The 18777-nt window shown below is 40.3% G+C and overlaps 1 protein-coding gene across 2 annotated transcripts; it reads right to left on the bottom strand.

Moving 5' to 3' along the window:
* Nucleotides 1-297: 297 nt before the first annotated feature.
* Nucleotides 298-18521, bottom strand: scamp2 (secretory carrier membrane protein 2). 2 transcript variants are annotated; one of them, XM_079500529.1, is made up of 9 exons: nucleotides 18353-18521; nucleotides 9628-9699; nucleotides 8925-9011; nucleotides 8633-8744; nucleotides 7964-8092; nucleotides 7400-7559; nucleotides 7080-7181; nucleotides 4702-4819; nucleotides 298-3510 (listed from the first exon to the last, which is right to left on the bottom strand). In XM_079500529.1, exons 1-9 carry the CDS (start codon nucleotides 18407-18409, stop codon nucleotides 3361-3363), a joined length of 987 nt encoding a protein of 328 aa, XP_079356655.1. In that variant the 5' UTR covers nucleotides 18410-18521; the 3' UTR covers nucleotides 298-3360. The 2 variants fall into 2 exon arrangements, with proteins under 2 accessions (XP_079356655.1, XP_079356656.1); XM_079500530.1 differs by having other exon boundaries at nucleotides 9634-9699.
* Nucleotides 18522-18777: the final 256 nt, after the last annotated feature.

Here is an 18777-nt window from a genome sequence, read left to right as displayed (position 1 = left end):
CTATAGATGTAGGCTACTTCATAACTCTTTCATCCTATGCTACTCCACAACAACCAGGACCAATATAATAGCCTATTCTATACAAATTAGGCAGGCTATTTATATGCATCACACTAAAAGAGGACCAATATAATATGCTATATACAGAAAAAATAAAGTAATCCGTGAAGGCAAATGATTTTACCATTTAAACTGTCACTTATCTCCCAAAACAGATTCTGCAGCTTTAAAAAAAATATATATATATATATATATATATATATATATATATATATATATATATATATATATATATAGAATGGGTTCCCAGATTAACTGTCACTTAATAAAAATGCTGTCAAGTAGACAGTGAAAAATGGATTTAACTAAGTAAACCTCAGTTGGACCACAGTGCCACCTAGCTGCTCTGCAGTGGAATCACAACTTCACAAGACAGCAGAAAACTGCTTTTTCTTAAACAAAATTATAAAACCACATAAAGCACTGTCATTTAATAATTGTATTAGTCAATGAATGCAAACCAGTTTTATTAGATGCCATATTACATTTTGAAATATAAAAGGCACTGAATTATGTTCTACCAACACAAAACATAAAACAAATGCGTGAATTAAGACAACAACAAAAAAAAAACATTTAAATAGGATTTAACTGAATTTTACATTAAACCATCATTTGCAGATATGTTACATGCATCATTACAGTACAGCAATTATTTTGTTACATTCTAACAGACGTTTTCGAAAAACACAATATACTGTACATCCGCATGCCTGTCAATAGAAGGAAGCACAGGGCGAAAGCCAAAGCCATCAATGCAGGAAACTTGCATTGATCGAATTGTGCAGAACTTCTCCTTTTATCTTATATACCGTTTAGGTGTTCTAGCCTTGGCCAGTTCTAAAGTCTTGATTGCAGTGGCTGTTCTTACTGCTTAAGAACAAAAATGTCATCATATGCAAACTGTTATTGTAGAAACCCCACATCAAAAACAACTGTGAACCTTGGATTACCGGCACCAACATCCACAATTTCTGGAAATTTTGAGTTGAAACTGTATTGATTGAAACTGTATCTAAATCTCTGAAATCTCCAGGGCAAAGGTACTGTAGCCAATCAAAGTATGAATGCAGTTATTTTCAGAATTCATAGGTTCTAGTGAATCATTAAAAAAAAATAAGTTTTCATTCCAAAGCCTGCAATACAGCATATATTCACATAGCTCTGTTGTCAGGGAGAAACCACCTAACTCCAAAACGATAATTATTCAAGAAACATGAAGCACTTTTTAATACTGTGGGGGGGGGAAATGGAGTTACAATATACACAATAATAAAGACTTTAATTGATCTATACATCTATTGGCAAATCAACAAAAAAAAAGCATTGGCTGTACGGTCACCAAATTAAAGACAGTTTAAATGGCATTGCTGATTTTCTTTTTTCAATCTTCTATACTGTGTTGGTTACCTTAGGAACCAATGACCACGGTAGCATACATAAGAACAAACTCAAGGCACTTTTCAAAGTTTTGGTCAAAGCTGCATCATCAGCCACACAAGATCTACCACTGATTCAAGAAAACCTCCACCGTTGAGCTTTAGGCATTTAAATAGCTAAATTCATTTTCTACAATCTTTTTTCTGAATTGAGACCTTAGTTTACAGCATTTACATACAGTATATTATAGTTATTAAACCTTAACACAAAGCGTGCTCAACTCACTAATAAATCGTCTTTTTTAGTATATGGGAAATACCGTATACAATAAAAGAAAAACGCCCTCTGCACATACCAGGACTCTTAATAGCTGTAATGCAGTGGTCACTGATATAGCAGACATGTTGCTTTGTCTGAATGCTACAGAAGGCCATCTTGGCTGAAAGTGCATCCACTATAATATCAAGGACTTGTGGCATTCAATCTATGGAAGCTTCCTTCCTGCGCGTGTTGGCCATTTCATTTTGTATTTAGACCTTTACATACAATGACTGATGATGATAATAACAATAGTTAACATTTGAGATTTTCTTTGCTAACAAAGAGAGACCAATGTTTGAAAACTGGCTATTTGAACTTTACACTACTAGGGGGTCATGTTTCTCTTGATTGAATAGAACACAAATTATGCAGGCAGGAGATTCATGGAGAACATTCTACTAAATCCATCAATACATCTATATTTCTTCCAGACTAGAAATAAGAGCATACTGTAAAAAAACAAAACAATACTTAAACATGTTTGTGACAGGACAACAATACAAAATTCTATAAATGTGGCACCTTCGATTTTCCTTTGTGAATAAGCTGCTTCCGGTTAATAATCATAGTAACACTATGGAGACTGTGATTAACTTAATTAATTCTCTAAAATCAGGGTCTTTCCATTACATTTATTTATGCAATTACACGCTGCTCCTCTTATAAACTTTGAACTCCCTGAGCCAACAGATTGCTTCAGAGCACCACTAGGATGCTGAAGGAAAATTCAGGTGATAAGCACAATGCCCCATCTCGTCATGCAACATGGTAGAAATAAGCCTTTACTCTGCTTGCCATGCAGTGGCTCAGGTTCATCATAAGTAGAGGAGCAACTTCTCCTCTTGAAATGAAAAGACAAAGGGCTGTGAAACAAGACAAACACCACAGAGGACAGAGGAGGAACAAAAACCTTCATCTTATTTATATTATACAATCACACACACAGGCACACTTAAAAATACATTGTAAAGACAGGAACGCCTTGGAGAAAGTCCACAAAAGGTGCATCATACTGTAGAGCTCAGCCAAAAGTGCACACACACACAATACACCAAGCGTAGACACTTTAAAATGGCACACAACATGCTTTCCTTCCCAGAATGCATTTGATGGGAGAACTTCCCTTATAACCGTCTCCTAAACTACTGTTAGAGCTGGATTTAGCAGAGCCAGGGGCCCTTGCTGTCTCTGTGGGAGACAGACTAATAGGAAACCACACTTAACATGAAGGTATAGAAGGGAAGATGCATAGATATTGGGAGTGAAAATAGGGAGCATAGTTCAACAAGGTTGAGCGCTCAGCTTGAGTTAGCCGAATGAGATTTAGCCTATTATGGCCTGACAGTTTTAGCTTAGCCAAAAGTCTATAAATTAAAAGGTTAAGATATGTGTATTTACTGAAACTGTTTTGTAAAGTAAGTTAACATTCTCTTGACCTTGTTATCTAGAGACGTTGACGTAGTCAAGCAATCACCAAGTTTAGTCTAGCCTCACCTACACAAGACTAGCCTGGATATGCCAAATTTAGCCCACATCAGACTTGAACTGTGAAAGCAGACTAGCCAAGTTCAGCCGAGCTCAGCCTTGCCTAGCCTAGCATTAGTTGTTGCCCTGGAAGGCTCCCTGGGCAGCAGTGGAGGCTGCTGTGGTAGCAGCAGTCTGGAATGTCTTGTTGGTGAGAACTCCCTGGGAGAACTCCTGCTGAGCCTTTTGGAAACTGGCTCCAGTCCGCCGATAAAGACTGTGAACCTGCAGAGGGACAGACAGTGATCAGCCTAAAGATAAGCAGATCGCATCTCAAGCATGAAACACAAGGGGTGACGGAGTGAAGAGAGGATTGTGCCATTTCAGTTACTAGACCTGTACGTGCCCATCAGCCACCGGCCTACTTGAGAACGATGCAACTTGGGAACCTAATAATACCCATTGTCATAGCACCCGTTTTAACTATCTGTCTGTGTCCCTTTAGTGCCCATACTGTATATGGAGATGTCTGTAGTATGCAATACCCGTTGCCATAGCACCCATTTTAACTGTCTGTCTGTGTCCCACATGGAGGTGCCCTGTCTGCCTGTGTCTGAAGAGTGCAAACTGACTGAAAAGTGGACTGGTTAAGTAATACATTGGCAGGTGTGGGGTTGCCATGGCAATCAATTGGCTGAGGCAGAGGCATGAAATTGCACAGGTGAGGGGACTTTGGCTCATTAGGTCCACTGGCAGAGCCTGACCAGAGCCTTTTGTGGTGTTTCTGGACAACGGTGTATGCCGACTCGATACCGGGCACTGCACTCCCTGTGGGGGTGTGGAACGTGAGTGTCGATTTGAAGTCGGTGGGGCAAACGGTTCTCGAGTTATGTGCATTACAACCGTACACACACACACGCACAGACAGACGTGGCGCATTTATAGTTGGACTAGACCTGTACGTGCCCGTTAGCCACCGGTCTACTTGGGAACGATGTAACTTGGGAACCTAATAATATCCTGTTTTAGCCATCTGTCTGTGTCCCTTTAGTGCCCATACTGTATATGGATATCTCTGTAGTATGCAATACCCATTGTCATAGCACCCATTTTAACTTTGTCGAATTTGAAGTCGGTCGGGCAAACGGTTCTCGAGTTACGTGCATTACACCTGTACACACACACACACACACACACACACACACACACACACACACACACACACACACACACACACACACAGACACACACACAGACACACACACAGACACACACACACACGCACGCACGCACGCACGCACACACACACAGGGATGTGGCACATTTATAGTAGGATAGTTTTCCGGTTCAAAAAATCAACAGATGTGTTTTCCACCCTCACGAATAAATACATTTGGAGGGAAAGTGAGAGCTAGGGAGATGTATCGAGAGAGAGACAGAATGAGACCGATAGATGGAGACAAGACAATTCCTCACCATTTTCAGCAGGATGACAGAGAGCACAGCACAGATGGTGAAGAAAGAGGCGACCAGCATCATGATGGCTCCCACCGCTGTGTTAAGACTAATGGCAGTGAATGCGGAAATCCAGCCACTGGATCAGAGCAAAGAGAATGCAAGTGGTCGTAAGGCCGAAATCATACTCACAACATGTGTAGTTATAAGAGTGACCAGGTACCCCCACCCAAAAATGGAGGAATCAAAATCAATACAATTCTATATCCTAACCATTTAACGGTCCAAAATGATTTTCCTATAAGTAAAGCGTACAAGCTGCAACTGCTTTCCATTGTGTTGACAATATATTTCTTAAAGTTGACAATTATTGTGGTAACATTAGTTTACAGGGACAATTATGTTTGGTTCATTTAAATACCAGTATTTTCAGGACAAAAGTTTCATTATGTTGATGTGGTCTATCTCACTAATATACAGTACATAGTTAGTACTAGTAACAGTAAATATTATATTATAATAGTGTTTCCCCTAGAATGGAGTTGATTAATTAGTTGGATTAATGTATAGAACTACAGGTTGGCATGGGAAAACAGCAGAAAAAAATAAACTGGAGACTTTTAGACTGACAAGACAAGGTTACATGCAATACAAGTTATGATTATTGCAGGCAAATCTGTTCTATGTTACATAGAGAATAACTGAAGTTGAGAGCCAGTGGCAAGAGATCATTTTGATCAGGAAAGGCTTTGAACATATGAGTCATCATATAACATTATTTTCAAAAGATTAACTAAATATAAGTACAGTAAGACCTCTGTTGTGAACTTTTGGCAAAGACCAGATGTCTGATCTTGACAACATCCATAAAGGATTGCTAGAAATGCACCTGCAGGCCCCTTGGACTTAACCTTTGGTAAAATGGTCAATGATCTGCATTTCTATTGCGCCTTTATCCTGTGTTACATTCACTCATTCAGACGCACATTCACACACCGACGGTGGAAGCAGCCATGCTACGTACCACATTTTTCTCAAGAACCCTAGCACAAAGCCAAGACGAGCTGGAGATCAAACCGGAAACACTCTGGTTCTCCAATGGCCACTCCACCTCTACTCCTGAGCCATAGCTTCCTCATGATCCAAGACCATTCAGAGGTACTATGGTTAAAGACGGGGTGCAATGGCTTTTTTGGGAATTTTATTTTGAAGTTTCAGTCTAAAACGGAAGGCTGTGTGCTTCTGAACTAATCAGAGCGTCGCATCCCTTCAGGCTATGGGCCATATAGCATTGCGAGAATTTGCGACGCTGCAGGACTCGACATGTCATTCATGTTTTCCTTTTTCACACAGGTTATTGTTATTTTAATAGTTCTTAAGGTTTGCAATGAAAACAAACAGAGGCTCTATGACAGCCAGAGGTTGGTTCAAAAATGTTTTTGTTAAAAAAAGAAGAAAAGAAACATTTCCATTTTGTGCCACTACACTTCTTTTTCACAAAGTGGATAAATGTTTTGCATGTGAACAAATCTGTGTGAACATTTCCTTTTTTAATGTGTTGGTTTGTAAGCTTCTGCCCTTCTTAGCTTAGTCAGCTGACTGGAAAACATTTTGATTTGGACAAGAGTGCAAACTGGATTCTCTAAGCGTTTACATCGTTCCTATTCTTAATGTATGTTATATAACGCAAGTGTGGTTTTAAAAGTGCCATAGAAATAAAGGTTTAGTATTGTCATGCATACGGTATAAAGGCAAATAGGGAGTTAGTGTGGTCAGGGTAAGTAGCAGAGACTTACAGAAGTCATCAGGAAGCAGAGACAGGCAGTGAAGCATTGAAGGATGGAAGACCTCTGATAGTAAAAATGGAGGCAAGACAAAGATGTAGGAGTAGTTTAGGACTGAAACACTGGACATACAGCAGGATCATGCTACCACGTGTGCACACTGCATGCAGATGCAATTTAAGTTAATCTGTCACCTGTACCATTATAGAGGCACCCCATCATCAGACCAGACTCTAGTTTGTTTGGCTAATTGTCAAACTGTTTAAACATTCAATCAATGTTTTTATTTTATTAATTTCTCTCTTTATTTTTATTCACAGCATGTTGTGCTTTATTTAGCGGATACAGGAAACCACGGCCAGAGAGAGGAGAGACATGCAAGACAAGACAGATTAACTCGGATTCAAACTCTGGTCCTCACGCTCACAAGGAGGCTGAACCACCAGGCAACCCAAATTAAATAATGTTAAAACCTACTTTGTATGTAAGAAGAGAACATATAACTCCTGCAGCTGACATAAACATCTTCCAATTCTTGATAATATCACACAGTTCTTTTGTAAATGTTGAAGGATTTATGGTTTTAACCGGTTTGTCGGACTGGGCGTGACTCACCTGTTGCCCCACTTGGGGATTCCCACCGACTGGATGACCAAGAAGACCACTTGGCAGAAGAACACGAAGAAGAAAAAGAAGAAGCTGAATGAGCTGTCAGACCTGGAGATGAAACAGACAACGGCATCAGTCCATCAGAGTCAACAGCAATATTATCAATTCCACACAATGTACTCTACAGAAGTTATACCAATCACAACTCATGTCTCATACATGGTGTCAAGGGTGGTGTAACTCCCTGTAGCAGGGAGCAGAACTAGACCCCACAAAACAGCACTGAAGCTAAGGATTTGTTGAATCGAAGGAACGTAGAGACTCACTTGAAGGCCTTGTAGACCGGCCTGTACCAGCAGAGCAAGGAGCAGGGAGCAAACAGAATGAGCCACAGGATGGAGAGGCCAAAGTCGACGCCATATGACGAATTGGTCGTGAAGAAGGCCAGACACGCCAACAGGTTGAGGAACAGAGTCACAACATAAACTGGAGGGACAAAAGGGACGGATACCATTATAGAATCAACTCAACAGGAATAGAGAGACAGAATGGAGGGACACAGTTCGACAATGGCCAGAAGAGACAAGGACAGAATTACAGGAAGAAGTAAACAGAGACCGAAACAAACAATGGAGCGCTGAAAGAGCACTGATAACACTTTATGCCTGTATTGACCATGGACATGTTGAAATGACTAGGAGTGACATGTTTTACCATACATGGTGGCATAATAATAAAATAACATGATTTAGTGTTTCTTTAAAAAAGTGTATTCTTTAAAGGTAAATAGTATCAAAATTGTACACATCAATATGTACTGTAATGATACTAGTACTGATACTAATGAGTATGAATAGTATACTGTATGGTTTGTATTGTACTGTACTTACACATCCAGAGGTAGTATATCATCTTGCATACTCTCTGGTATTCCAGGGGAATCTCCTCAGAGAAGTCCTGGTAGAAGCATGGCTTGATGGGGAAGCTCTTAGGGAGAGGAGGCCAGTTGTTCGCTTTACCTTCCAAAGTAAACAGCAGAAACATCAAGTTTGTACATATACTTGCAATGTACTTCAAAGTAACGATTGAGTAGATCAGGCGGGTTCCCAACCTTTCTAATACCACGGACCGTTCATAAAATGGTGACGGTTCATAAAATGTTTGTGGACCGGCATGGTGGAGGGTGGGGGGCGGGGGACTGCGGTCCGTCGCGCCAAGCATCATTGTACCAAGGCTACGGTAAAGATACAGAGGATTCAACAGCGATGTCACGGTTATGCAACACGGAAGTAGCACAGACTCGAAGCTGTTTAAAAACCACAGTCAGTCACTTTTCACCGACGTTAGGAAAGTCCTGATGACGCACGGACCGGCTATAGATTCACAGCCGGGAAAATTTTAAATACCCTTCTCTGCCCTACATGTCCCGCGGACCGGTACCGGTGGTTGGGAACCTCTGGAGTAGATGATACAGATGTGTGGAGTAGCAGCAGTAGTAGAGGTCACTCAGTATAGTAGTAGTCTAGCAGTAGAGGTCAGTATAGTTCTACCGTTTCTACCTGTGGGTCCTCTGTTCTGTAACTCCTGTTCTCTGCGATCAAGCTCCGCTGCCTTCCGCTCCAGTTCTTCCTGCTGTCGCAGCAGGTTAGCCTGGGCTGCAACTGCAACTGCCTACACACAAGTAGTTTGAATGTAGTTCAGAAAGTGAGGAAATTAACTGAACAGAACAGAACAGAACACATGGGGGAAGCAGATCCTGGGTAAGTGTTACAGTACTGTTTGCACAGAATGAATGGGGGAAGCAGATCCTAGGTCAGTGTCACAGTACTGTGTGGAGGTGAAGTGACTGACCTGAGGGCTAGTGTCTATGGAGGGCTGCAGGACAGCTGGCTGGTACGCAGTGGTGGAGGCAGGAGTGGTGTTGATAGTTACATCATCCTGGAGGGAGGGAAGAAACATAGAAGAAAAATAAGAACATTCACAAAGTTCTTGATGTATTGTAATAATATGACAGAATATAGAAAGAACCAAAACAATTAAGTAACAGTTTTACTGCCATTATGACTCATTACTCTTGCAACCAGAGTATATCAATACGGATATTACTTTTACTACTCCTATAACCAGAATATCAATTCTGACTGTACTTCTACTACCCCTATAACCAGATGCTACTTCTATTATACCTAGTGATACTACTTCTATTATACCTAGTGATACTACTTCTATTATACCTAGTGATACTACTTCTATTATACCTAGTGATACTACTTATATTATACCTAGTGATACTACTTATATTATACCTAGTGATACTACTTCTATTATACCTAGTGATACTACTTCTATTATACCTAGTGATACTACTTATATTATACCTAGTGATACTACTTATATTATACCTAGTGATACTACTTATATTATACCTAGTGATACTACTTCTATTATACCTAGTGATACTACTTATATTATACCTAGTGATACTACTTATATTATACCTAGTGATACTACTTCTATGACTCCTTTAACAAGAGCAGCAATTCTTGTGTCTTACCCTTACAGGAAAAGGGTTGAACTGTTCCACAGGTTCTACAGTGGAGTTGGTCACCTGTGTGACCGATGCGTCCTGAAACACACATAAAACATCACTGTCAACAATTCAACACTTAACTGAAAATGTATCAAAACTGATATTTAGATTATAACCAATAAATAACAGACTGGCTCAGGTTAATCGATTCATCAAGAAGCATTTTTTTAATATTTTATATATCAATGAATCGGCACGAAATAATTCTAATCGATTTTTTTTTTACTTGAGCTTGTAGATCTGCTATTTTCATCTGTGTGTGTGTGTGTGTGTGTGTGTGTGTGTGTGTGAGAGAGAGAGTGTGAGTGTGAGTGTGTGTGTGTGCCATGCTTGTTGTATCCTGAGGACATTATGCCTCGACTTGGAGGATGTATACTTGCTGCATCGTAATATTTTAGTGTACATACATACACATAAATAAATTGTTAAAATGTGTGTGTGAGTGCTACGATGACAACACAACATATACGTATATTAAAGTAGTAAGTAGCCTTGCCGAGCCATGAGGCCCATAGGGCAGGAGCCTATCTCCTGTTTCTGTAGCGTGAGGCAGCTATATACGTATATTACATAGAACATATTCTTGTGCTAGCTCAACTAGGGGCAGCCAGTGTTCATTTCACAGCTGTGTAACAAGCAGCACAGAGTGACCTTCAGACATTGTTTTGATAACCTCTTTCAATCATTACCTCCTACTGTATACAGACATCACTAATACACAGCACACGGTGAAGAAAACATCTGTCAAAAACGCTACTGCTACAATGATGACTTTCATTTAGTTATTTAGATTTTGCACACTTTTAATTGTGTTAACAGTACAAGATTATATACTCTTAACCTTGATTTAAACTTCAGCCTGAGTGTCCATCATAAAACGTATACTGTACATTAAGCAGTAGCATTTATTTTCTGTTGAATTATGCCTCATTTCAATAGTGCTTTACAATTTCTACATCCTTTGTCTGTTTATCTACTTTACTGTGCTCCGTTTGTAAACTATGAATTATGTATGTATTGTTGTTATTTTTGCATGTCATTATAGACATAGTTCATAGGTACACCATTCAAAAAGAATCAGGTAGAATCCACAGGCAAAGTCAGCTAAACTGATCAGTTAGAACAGTTTATAGCCGATAGAAGAGGCCAGAAGAAACACTGTGGTACATGTCTAGTCAGAAAAACATTAACTGGCCTACAAACCTACTTCCCCCAGATGACCAAGGAAGATTAGAGAAGGAAGTGTCATCATGGTCACATGACTGTGCTGCGCCATGACACTTTCATGGGAGCCAAATCTCGCACCGGAAGTTACATCCTACTATAAATGCGCCACGTCTCTGCGTGCGTGCGTGCGTGTGTGTGTATACGGTTGTAATGCACGTAACTCGAGAACCGTTTGACCCACCGACTTCACATTCGACACACGCGTTACACATCCCCACAGGTGCCTCAACCAATTGAGGCTCAACCAATCAGGCTCTGCCAGTGGGCCGAATTGATTGCCAAGTACACTTTTCAGTTTGCAGTCTTCACACACACAGGCACATACACAGATCTCCATGTGGGACACCGGCTGACAGTTAAAACGGGTGCTATGGCAACGTATATCATTACATTAGGTTCCCAAGTTGCATCGTTCCCAAGTAGGCCGGTGGCCGACTGCGACGGGCACATACAGGTCTAGTGAATACAAAGCAGTGAATGGAGCAAGCTTGACCAGCTCATAACAAACATATAAAAGAAGACATATCACAGTTTGTTTTCTAATCACTTGCTTTTCGATGTGCACAGTACATGATTTTATTTGAGGATTTAAACAGCAGCAGGTATCATTTCTATTCCGGGGTATCGCGAGATTTGGCTGCCAGACAGGAAACGGTGGACGTACAGTCTTGCAATACTTGGCACGTTCAGAAACGTACTTTTTGCTCTTTAGATACCTCTATACAATTACACAGTGTACACATCGAAAAGCAACACAGCAGACAATAATGTGTTATATGTCTTCTGTTATTTTCCAGAAGCAATTACTTTACAAAAGATCTCAGTCATTCAGAAATAGTTTGTTCATGAGCTGGTCACTGAGCTCTCATTGACTCCAGTGCATTCTGCTGAACTTCCTGGTGTAGTTTGGGTCCCATGGTGCGACGAATCTGCCGTCTGGAATTGCGTGATAGCGAAAATGACGTCGGTGACCTTACCTCCATTTCATATACCTTGCAGATGACTAGGAACAGAGCAGGTCAAAACTCAAGACAACGCTAAATCAAATTTGGACCGGTTTTATTTCCTTTTAAGACTATTTATCCATTACAAATTTTAGGTGAATTCAATCAAGTCAATGTAGAAATGTAAATGGAGCACTTATAACGCTTTTATCCAAAGCAGTTTACATAAATTGTGCATTACATTCACCCATTCACACACATTATAATTTAGGCATTTAGCAGACGCTCTTAATCCAGAGCGATTTGCATACACCGATAGTGGCAGAAAACATGCAAGGCACCTGCACATCGGTAGCAATTAAAGTTCAGAGTCTTAACTCTTAGCCTGCCGCCATTAATTAATCCCTCGATTGCGTATTGCCATGGTTTAATCACGCGTGACACTTACTTTGAAGAGCCAAATATCCGTAATCGCATTTTACTATGAAACCATTCCGTGTGTGTTGACGAAGCTGGTGCTCGTTCTCTCGGTCGGTGGTGGAAAAAGTGGACCGCGAGTATCACAGCGCCTGCTACAGGCCGTTGAAAACGCTTGTCTGGGACAAAGCGTCCTCTGCAATGTCGCTTCTGTGAGATAAAGCCGTCTGAAAACAGAGCCGACAATGTTAGTGGATGCGCGCGCATTTTCAAAATGGCCGCGCCCATTGTGTCAGAAGCATAACAAAGCTAACTGACGGTAGATTTCGATACGATCGTATTAAAACATGCATTAATGAATACATCGCTGTTAAAACGGCTTTTCCGTTTGTGGCAGGCTACAAGATTCTACGTTTTAAAATTCCTATGTTCCTGGCGGGTAAACGATTAAGAACCGTTAGTTCAACACTAATTCTGTCTGGAGGAGCCCGGGATCGAACTATCTGGCCGCTCTACCGGCCACTTTACCCCTGAAGAACCACTTCCCAAATGTGTTACTCCGTTGTGTAAAGATCATTATTATTGTGCACAGTCACAGTAGCATCAGCCACATATCTTCATTGTGGAGACATCCACAGTTTAGGCCTACATGTTGTTTCTTTTGTTCTATGTCTCTGAGGAGTCGGACCCATTCCATTTTCTCCAAATGTCTCTTGTGGTACAGTACCTCCACTTTGAGACATTTATACAGTATCTTCTACAGTGAGTTGCACTGAACAAGCAGGTACTGTTAGAGGGTTAGCATGTTGCTGAAGGAAACCTTGAAGTAAGTAGCCTTGCCGAGCCATGAGGCTCATAGGGCAGGAGCCCATCTCCTGTTTCTGTAGCGTGAGGCAGCTTGATGTACAAGTACACCCACTGGACATGACGCTAGTATGTCGCAGGGACTTACCCCCAATCCAACCCTTGATGCTGAGTGTTAAGCAGGGAGGCACTGGGTCCCATTTTTAGAGTATTTGGTATGACCCGGCCAGGGATTGAACCCCGACCTCCCAGTCTCAGGGCGGACACTCTAACCACAAGGCCACTGAGCTGGACCTGAACCTTGAAGTAGGGATTGAAATTCTGACCTTGGACTTCAAGGAAACCTCAAGTAAGGTTTGAACTTGTGACCTTGGACCTCAAATGACCAACCCACAGTAACCCAGATATGTGACGCTGACGCACTGTTAACTGCTGTCAGTCAGCTGTGCTGAAAGTGAACACAGCTGCTGGCTTTCACACAAAAGTTACAGATATGGCCTCCATTCACACAGACCAATAGGAAAGATTACTGAAGCCACAAGTGAGCGAAAAGGTGTACATTTCAATATTCTACTGACAGATCTACTGAAAGATAATAATTCCTCTTACATTGGTAAAAAAAAATGAATTTATCTCAATACTAAATCATGTCTCATAAATGGTTATTACACAACCTTTGATTGTACCAGGAAACTACTCACTTTAATAATCAGTTAAGGTCTTGTGGCACTTCCTTAACATTAGCTGTATTCTGACTGAATAGAATAACATGAGCCCATGTGTTGCTTGAGAAACTTTGATTTTAATTTACATTTTAGGCAACCGATATCCTCATTCTGAGTTATGTACATTGAATGACAGGCAGAAATCATTGTAATTGTCAGTCTCTGTGTCAAATTAAGTTTATCTGGATGAATGTCACCTGAATATCTAAAAAATTAGTAGTAAAAAAAAGTATTGTGTCAGCAAATATAACAGCTGTACAGTAAGAGATATTAATTTCGTACATATGTTGTGTGGACAAACTAATACAGTATGCAGCCATACTAACACACATGGCCAGCAAGACCTCACTCACATAAAATAGATGAACCAACTTACTCAACTTACTTATTAAATAGAAAACCAGCAATAGCGATGGCATGATGTGAAAATTCCATGTCACAAATTTAAAAAGTACAAAAAAAATCAAACTTAAAATGACTACTTGCACCCCAGCATCCATATTCAGGGGGGATTTGGGGGAATATTAGCCAAAAATAGCAGATTCTACAAGCTCAAAACGCATGGCGAGCTTGTAGATCAACTATTTTTGGTGAAGAAAGAGATTAGGCGTAGACAGAAAAAGTATGTAACATAAATCTAACACTGTTTCCTGGCTCATAGAGTAGCCAAAATTGCCACACCTAGTATTACATTAAACATAATAGTCTGTTTACTTAATCCATTGCCTGCAGTAGATTGCAGTAAAGTCTAAGGGCCCTTCCCAAGGAGCACACAGACTGTGTGCTCATATAGGATTAAGAAGGCTGCAATGTGCATTCCATCAAACAGTACCAGGTTCAGTAAAACATTTGCCAAATCACCCTTAGTCCAGAAGAGCCACACTCTACAGCCAGGGCAGTTAGAAAGAAAGGCCTGGTCAGGCCCCATGTTCCAGCTGCTAGCTGAAGGCCATTTAATCATGTATTCAGCCACACCCAGCAGACAAACAGTGGTCAGTGATGTCATCTTATTGTGCACCTGCAGCACTGTAAACAAATGGCTTATGCATTGTAAAATTGGTCATACTAGGACATTATTGGCAAGTTTGATAACTTGCAGTATGATAAATATTGAAAATTGACTAGGGGTGCTATCATCCTACTTTCACTCCCAAACAAATTGACTGCTCTAAATTGTAAGTTTACAAACTTTATGAACATTAAAAACAACACATTTTAACAAATGTAGGTCCTGTTTTACAGTAACAGATGTAGACTCAATATACACACACAGAGATGGTATTCAAAATCACTGTTATTATAATATGGTGAGTTAATGGTTAATGTATTTAATTGATTTTAAAGTTTGTGTCAATTTACTGATACTACTGAGAAGGATATATAGGCCTATATATACACATTCGGTTAAAGTTGGTTATGGGTTCTAAATATCGGTTTTGATATATTTTTGGTTAATTTTAGTATAAAAAGTTTGAGGTTATTTGTCTTATTCTCATTGTTGTCTTTGTTGCTTCTCCTGTGTATCCTATGTCATTCACAAGTCTTATTTCAGGAAATAAAGTCATAAAACATGGAGCTGCCCTACATTGTGTGCCCTTAAGGAAGTTTTGAAAATAGCTGTCCTCCCAGATCTTAATCTGCACTTGTGCACATGCTGGGGGATCCCGTAATATTTGCACTGTTTTGAAATTTGTATATTGTACTATTTGTATTACGTGTATGGTAAATGGTAAATGGTGCATTAAACTGCATTTATATAGCGCCTTTATCCAAGGCGCTTTACATAGATTGTGCATTACATTCACCCATTCACACACACATTCATACACCGATGGCGGCGGAAGCCATGCAAGGTAACAACCAACACATCGGGAGCAATTTGGGGTTCAGTGTCTTGCCCAAGGACACTTCGACATGTAGACAGGAGGAGCCGGGATTCGAACCGCCGACCCATGGATCATTGGACGACCTGCTCTACCTCCTGAGCCACAGCCACCCTGTATTTACTTGATACCTTCAGAGAGTCAGCCAAGACACTTTCCTGTCTCTGTTGAAACGATAGTTAACTAGTCTACTGAACTTGAACTGTAGTGAATCACACTACTGAAATAATTACATTTTCCACACATCTGTGTTTACTTTCAGACATTAACTTTCACATACCGTAACACACCGCACGACACAACCTATTATGTCCTATAAGACGGTAATAAAAATGAGAATACATGTGCCATCTCTAATAGATACTCCAATGTGTTGATAATGACATCCATCTTAAAGGCTAATTTATATTTTTTGTACTACATTGCCATTAGCTTTCATCACGTATCGCCATGTGAGAAAGTATTAAGGCCTATTCATACTCAAAGTTTTAGGTGATATGGTGACCACCGAAACAGTGGTTAGTAAAAATAGAGAGATGTTTGGGTCAGTGGTGAAGCGCTTACTACTGCGGTGTGACGTCATGTTGTAGTTTTCGGTGGTCACCTCATCACCTAAAACTGTAGTATGAATAGGCCTTTACAATTTACAATTTAGGCATTTAGCAGACGCTCTTAATCCAGAGCGATTTACATTAAGCAATACAAAAGCATGTCATACATCACATATATAAAAAGTAGTTATCATGAATCATGCGTAAACTAAGAACGTAACAGTGGAGTATCTATGTAAACTATACATACTATACTATATTATATATTATACGTGTACTATAAAGTGCTATGACTACATAAAAAACAATTCTAGTGCTGTCTACGTAACAAGCTATAAGTCTGTTTTAATATACTATCTAAGTCTACATAAAGTGCTATCTAAGGGGCTAGGCTAGGGCAAGTGCTACGGGCCATGGTGGAGTCTGAAGAGGTGGGTTTTCAGACTACGGCGGAAGATTGGGAGTGAGGCTGCAGTTTAGCCTTATCATAGTTTGGATGATCCAATGATTTATAATAATCCATCATGCATGTTGTGCAATACATTTAGCCTGGCTGTCCGTTTCCTTTCCAACTTCCCCTAGCTGCCCGTACACATGCCAAGAAAGATATCTCACATAGGTCATTATTTGAACAGTAGAGTCTACTGTCTTCTAATGTGTCTACTATGTTGACCAGTGGTTCTCACTGTGACCCCCGAAAAGAATGATATTTGAAGTGAACTGGGGCACTTCAAATATTAGCACTTAGAATTGTAAGAGTTCAGGCAATACATTTTATTTGACTCAGTTCCACAGCTAAATGTTGTGAAAACAGCAAATCTACATGATCACAACTTGTGAGGTGTTGTGAGCATATTGTAGATGGGCTATATTCACAACATTTGCCTCTAATATTTGACAATTTGGTCAATGTCTGACCATTTTTTCCTAGTTGATTGTTTTTGACGCATTAATGGTCAATGGTCTGGCCATCTGGGCCCCCCAAAAAAACATTTGGGAACGACTGTGGCTCAAGAGGTAGAGCAGGTCGTCCAATGACCCATGGGTCGGCGGTTCGAATCCCGGCTCCTCCTGTCTACATGTCGAAGTGTCCTTGGGCAAGACACTGAAGTGACTGAACCCCAAATTGCTCCCGGTGTCCTGGTTGGTACCTTGCATGGCTTCCGCCGCAATCGGTGTATGAATGTGTGTGTGAATGTAATGCACAATCTATGTAAAGCGCCTTGGATAAAGGCACTATATAAATGCACCATTTACCATTTTATTTATTTGCCCCCTGGGGTTGAGAACCACTGATGTGTACACAGTGGAGAAACAGCGTTTATAGATATAACCCGTTTCTGAACATTTCACCACTAACCCTGTGTTTAATGTGTACGGGAGGTAGTTGTTGAGGTCCACATTTACAAAGTTACAGTTCACATTTGAGCCCTGCCAGTATAGCTCTTTCTATGGTATTATAGGGAATAGGGATGTATCATTTAAATCAGGTAGTTTCATATTCATAATGCCACGATACCAAAGGTTGGTTTTTGTATATTTATTTTACAATTAACTCAGGGCCCAATATATTGAATGACAATAATATAATCTAGTAGATTGTACTTTTTACCCCATCCACATCTCCTGGTAACATACATACCATACGGTTAATGGTTTACACAGGGCTGAAAACCACACCACACTAGCAACAACAAATACTTTCAGAGAAAATATTCTAGTTAGTCAGTAGAATCAATCCACTGAACAATAAGGGGAAACTGACATAGTTGGTTGACGGGAATTGGGGAAAGAAATCTGATTAGTCTTTTCAAAACGTCAAGTGTCAGTGTGTGAACTGTGAAGCTGTGAACCTGCAGTAGTTTGATTCTAAAAGTTTGCTGCATTTGTAACTTCCTGTAGAATCTGGTTGAAGAGCTGGCTAACCCCGCCCGCGACACAGATAGGGCTCGTTGACTGGCTTAAAGTGTGTCAATCACTTGGAATTAGCCTACGACAGTCAAGAGAGCTCCGATGGTCCTGCCCAGTGCATTTCCTGGCATGCAACATCATTATTACGAATGATAAGCCAGTCATCAACATTTGAGTGGGACCTTTAACTTGCTAGATACTAGTAATGGTATAAAAGTGGTTCTTACGTGAAAAGGGTTGTCATTCCCCGGCTCTGCGAACGGGTTGTTGTCAAATCCAGACATTTTGGACGCGGTGTAGGCTGTTTTTTGTCTTCGCCAACTTGGAGGAAATCAACAATACACTTTTCTGTCGCTTTGATATGCCTCTCCTCCTCTCAGTCTCCACTTCCTCGAATAGTTTACGGCGCATGCGCAGACAACATCCTGCCAAGTGTACTACAAGTGTAGTCTAGAAAGCTGGTTGGCTGATTAACGTCTGATTTCTCAATAAACTAATTATATTGGAATTGTATCGTTTTCTTCCCGGCATTGTTCACAATTTCAATTATTTAAATGTACTGTAATTCTGCTGTTAATAAATAAATCAATCAATCAATCGTTCGTTTGGTTATATTTTGTTTAATCTTTTTTTTAATCCAAAAGAACACTGG

The sequence above is a fragment of the Electrona antarctica genome (assembly GCF_951216825.1).
Source record: "Electrona antarctica genome assembly, chromosome: 5".
Lineage (NCBI taxonomy): Eukaryota > Metazoa > Chordata > Actinopteri > Myctophiformes > Myctophidae > Electrona > Electrona antarctica.
Note: the sequence above shows the minus strand (reverse complement) of the source record. Positions and strands in the feature narration are given on the sequence as shown.

Excerpts from the sequence above, each read along its gene's own strand:
- scamp2 (XM_079500529.1), bottom strand. The coding sequence starts at position 18,409 with ATGTCTGGATTTGACAACAACCCGTTCGCAGAGCCGGGGAATGACAAC. Across the intron at positions 7,182-7,399 it reads CCGGTCTACAAGGCCTTCAA|GTCTGACAGCTCATTCAGCT; the intron begins GTGAGTCTCTAC and ends TTTCATCTCCAG. Across the intron at positions 3,511-4,701 it reads CTGTCATCCTGCTGAAAATG|GTTCACAGTCTTTATCGGCG; the intron begins GTGAGGAATTGT and ends GTCCCTCTGCAG.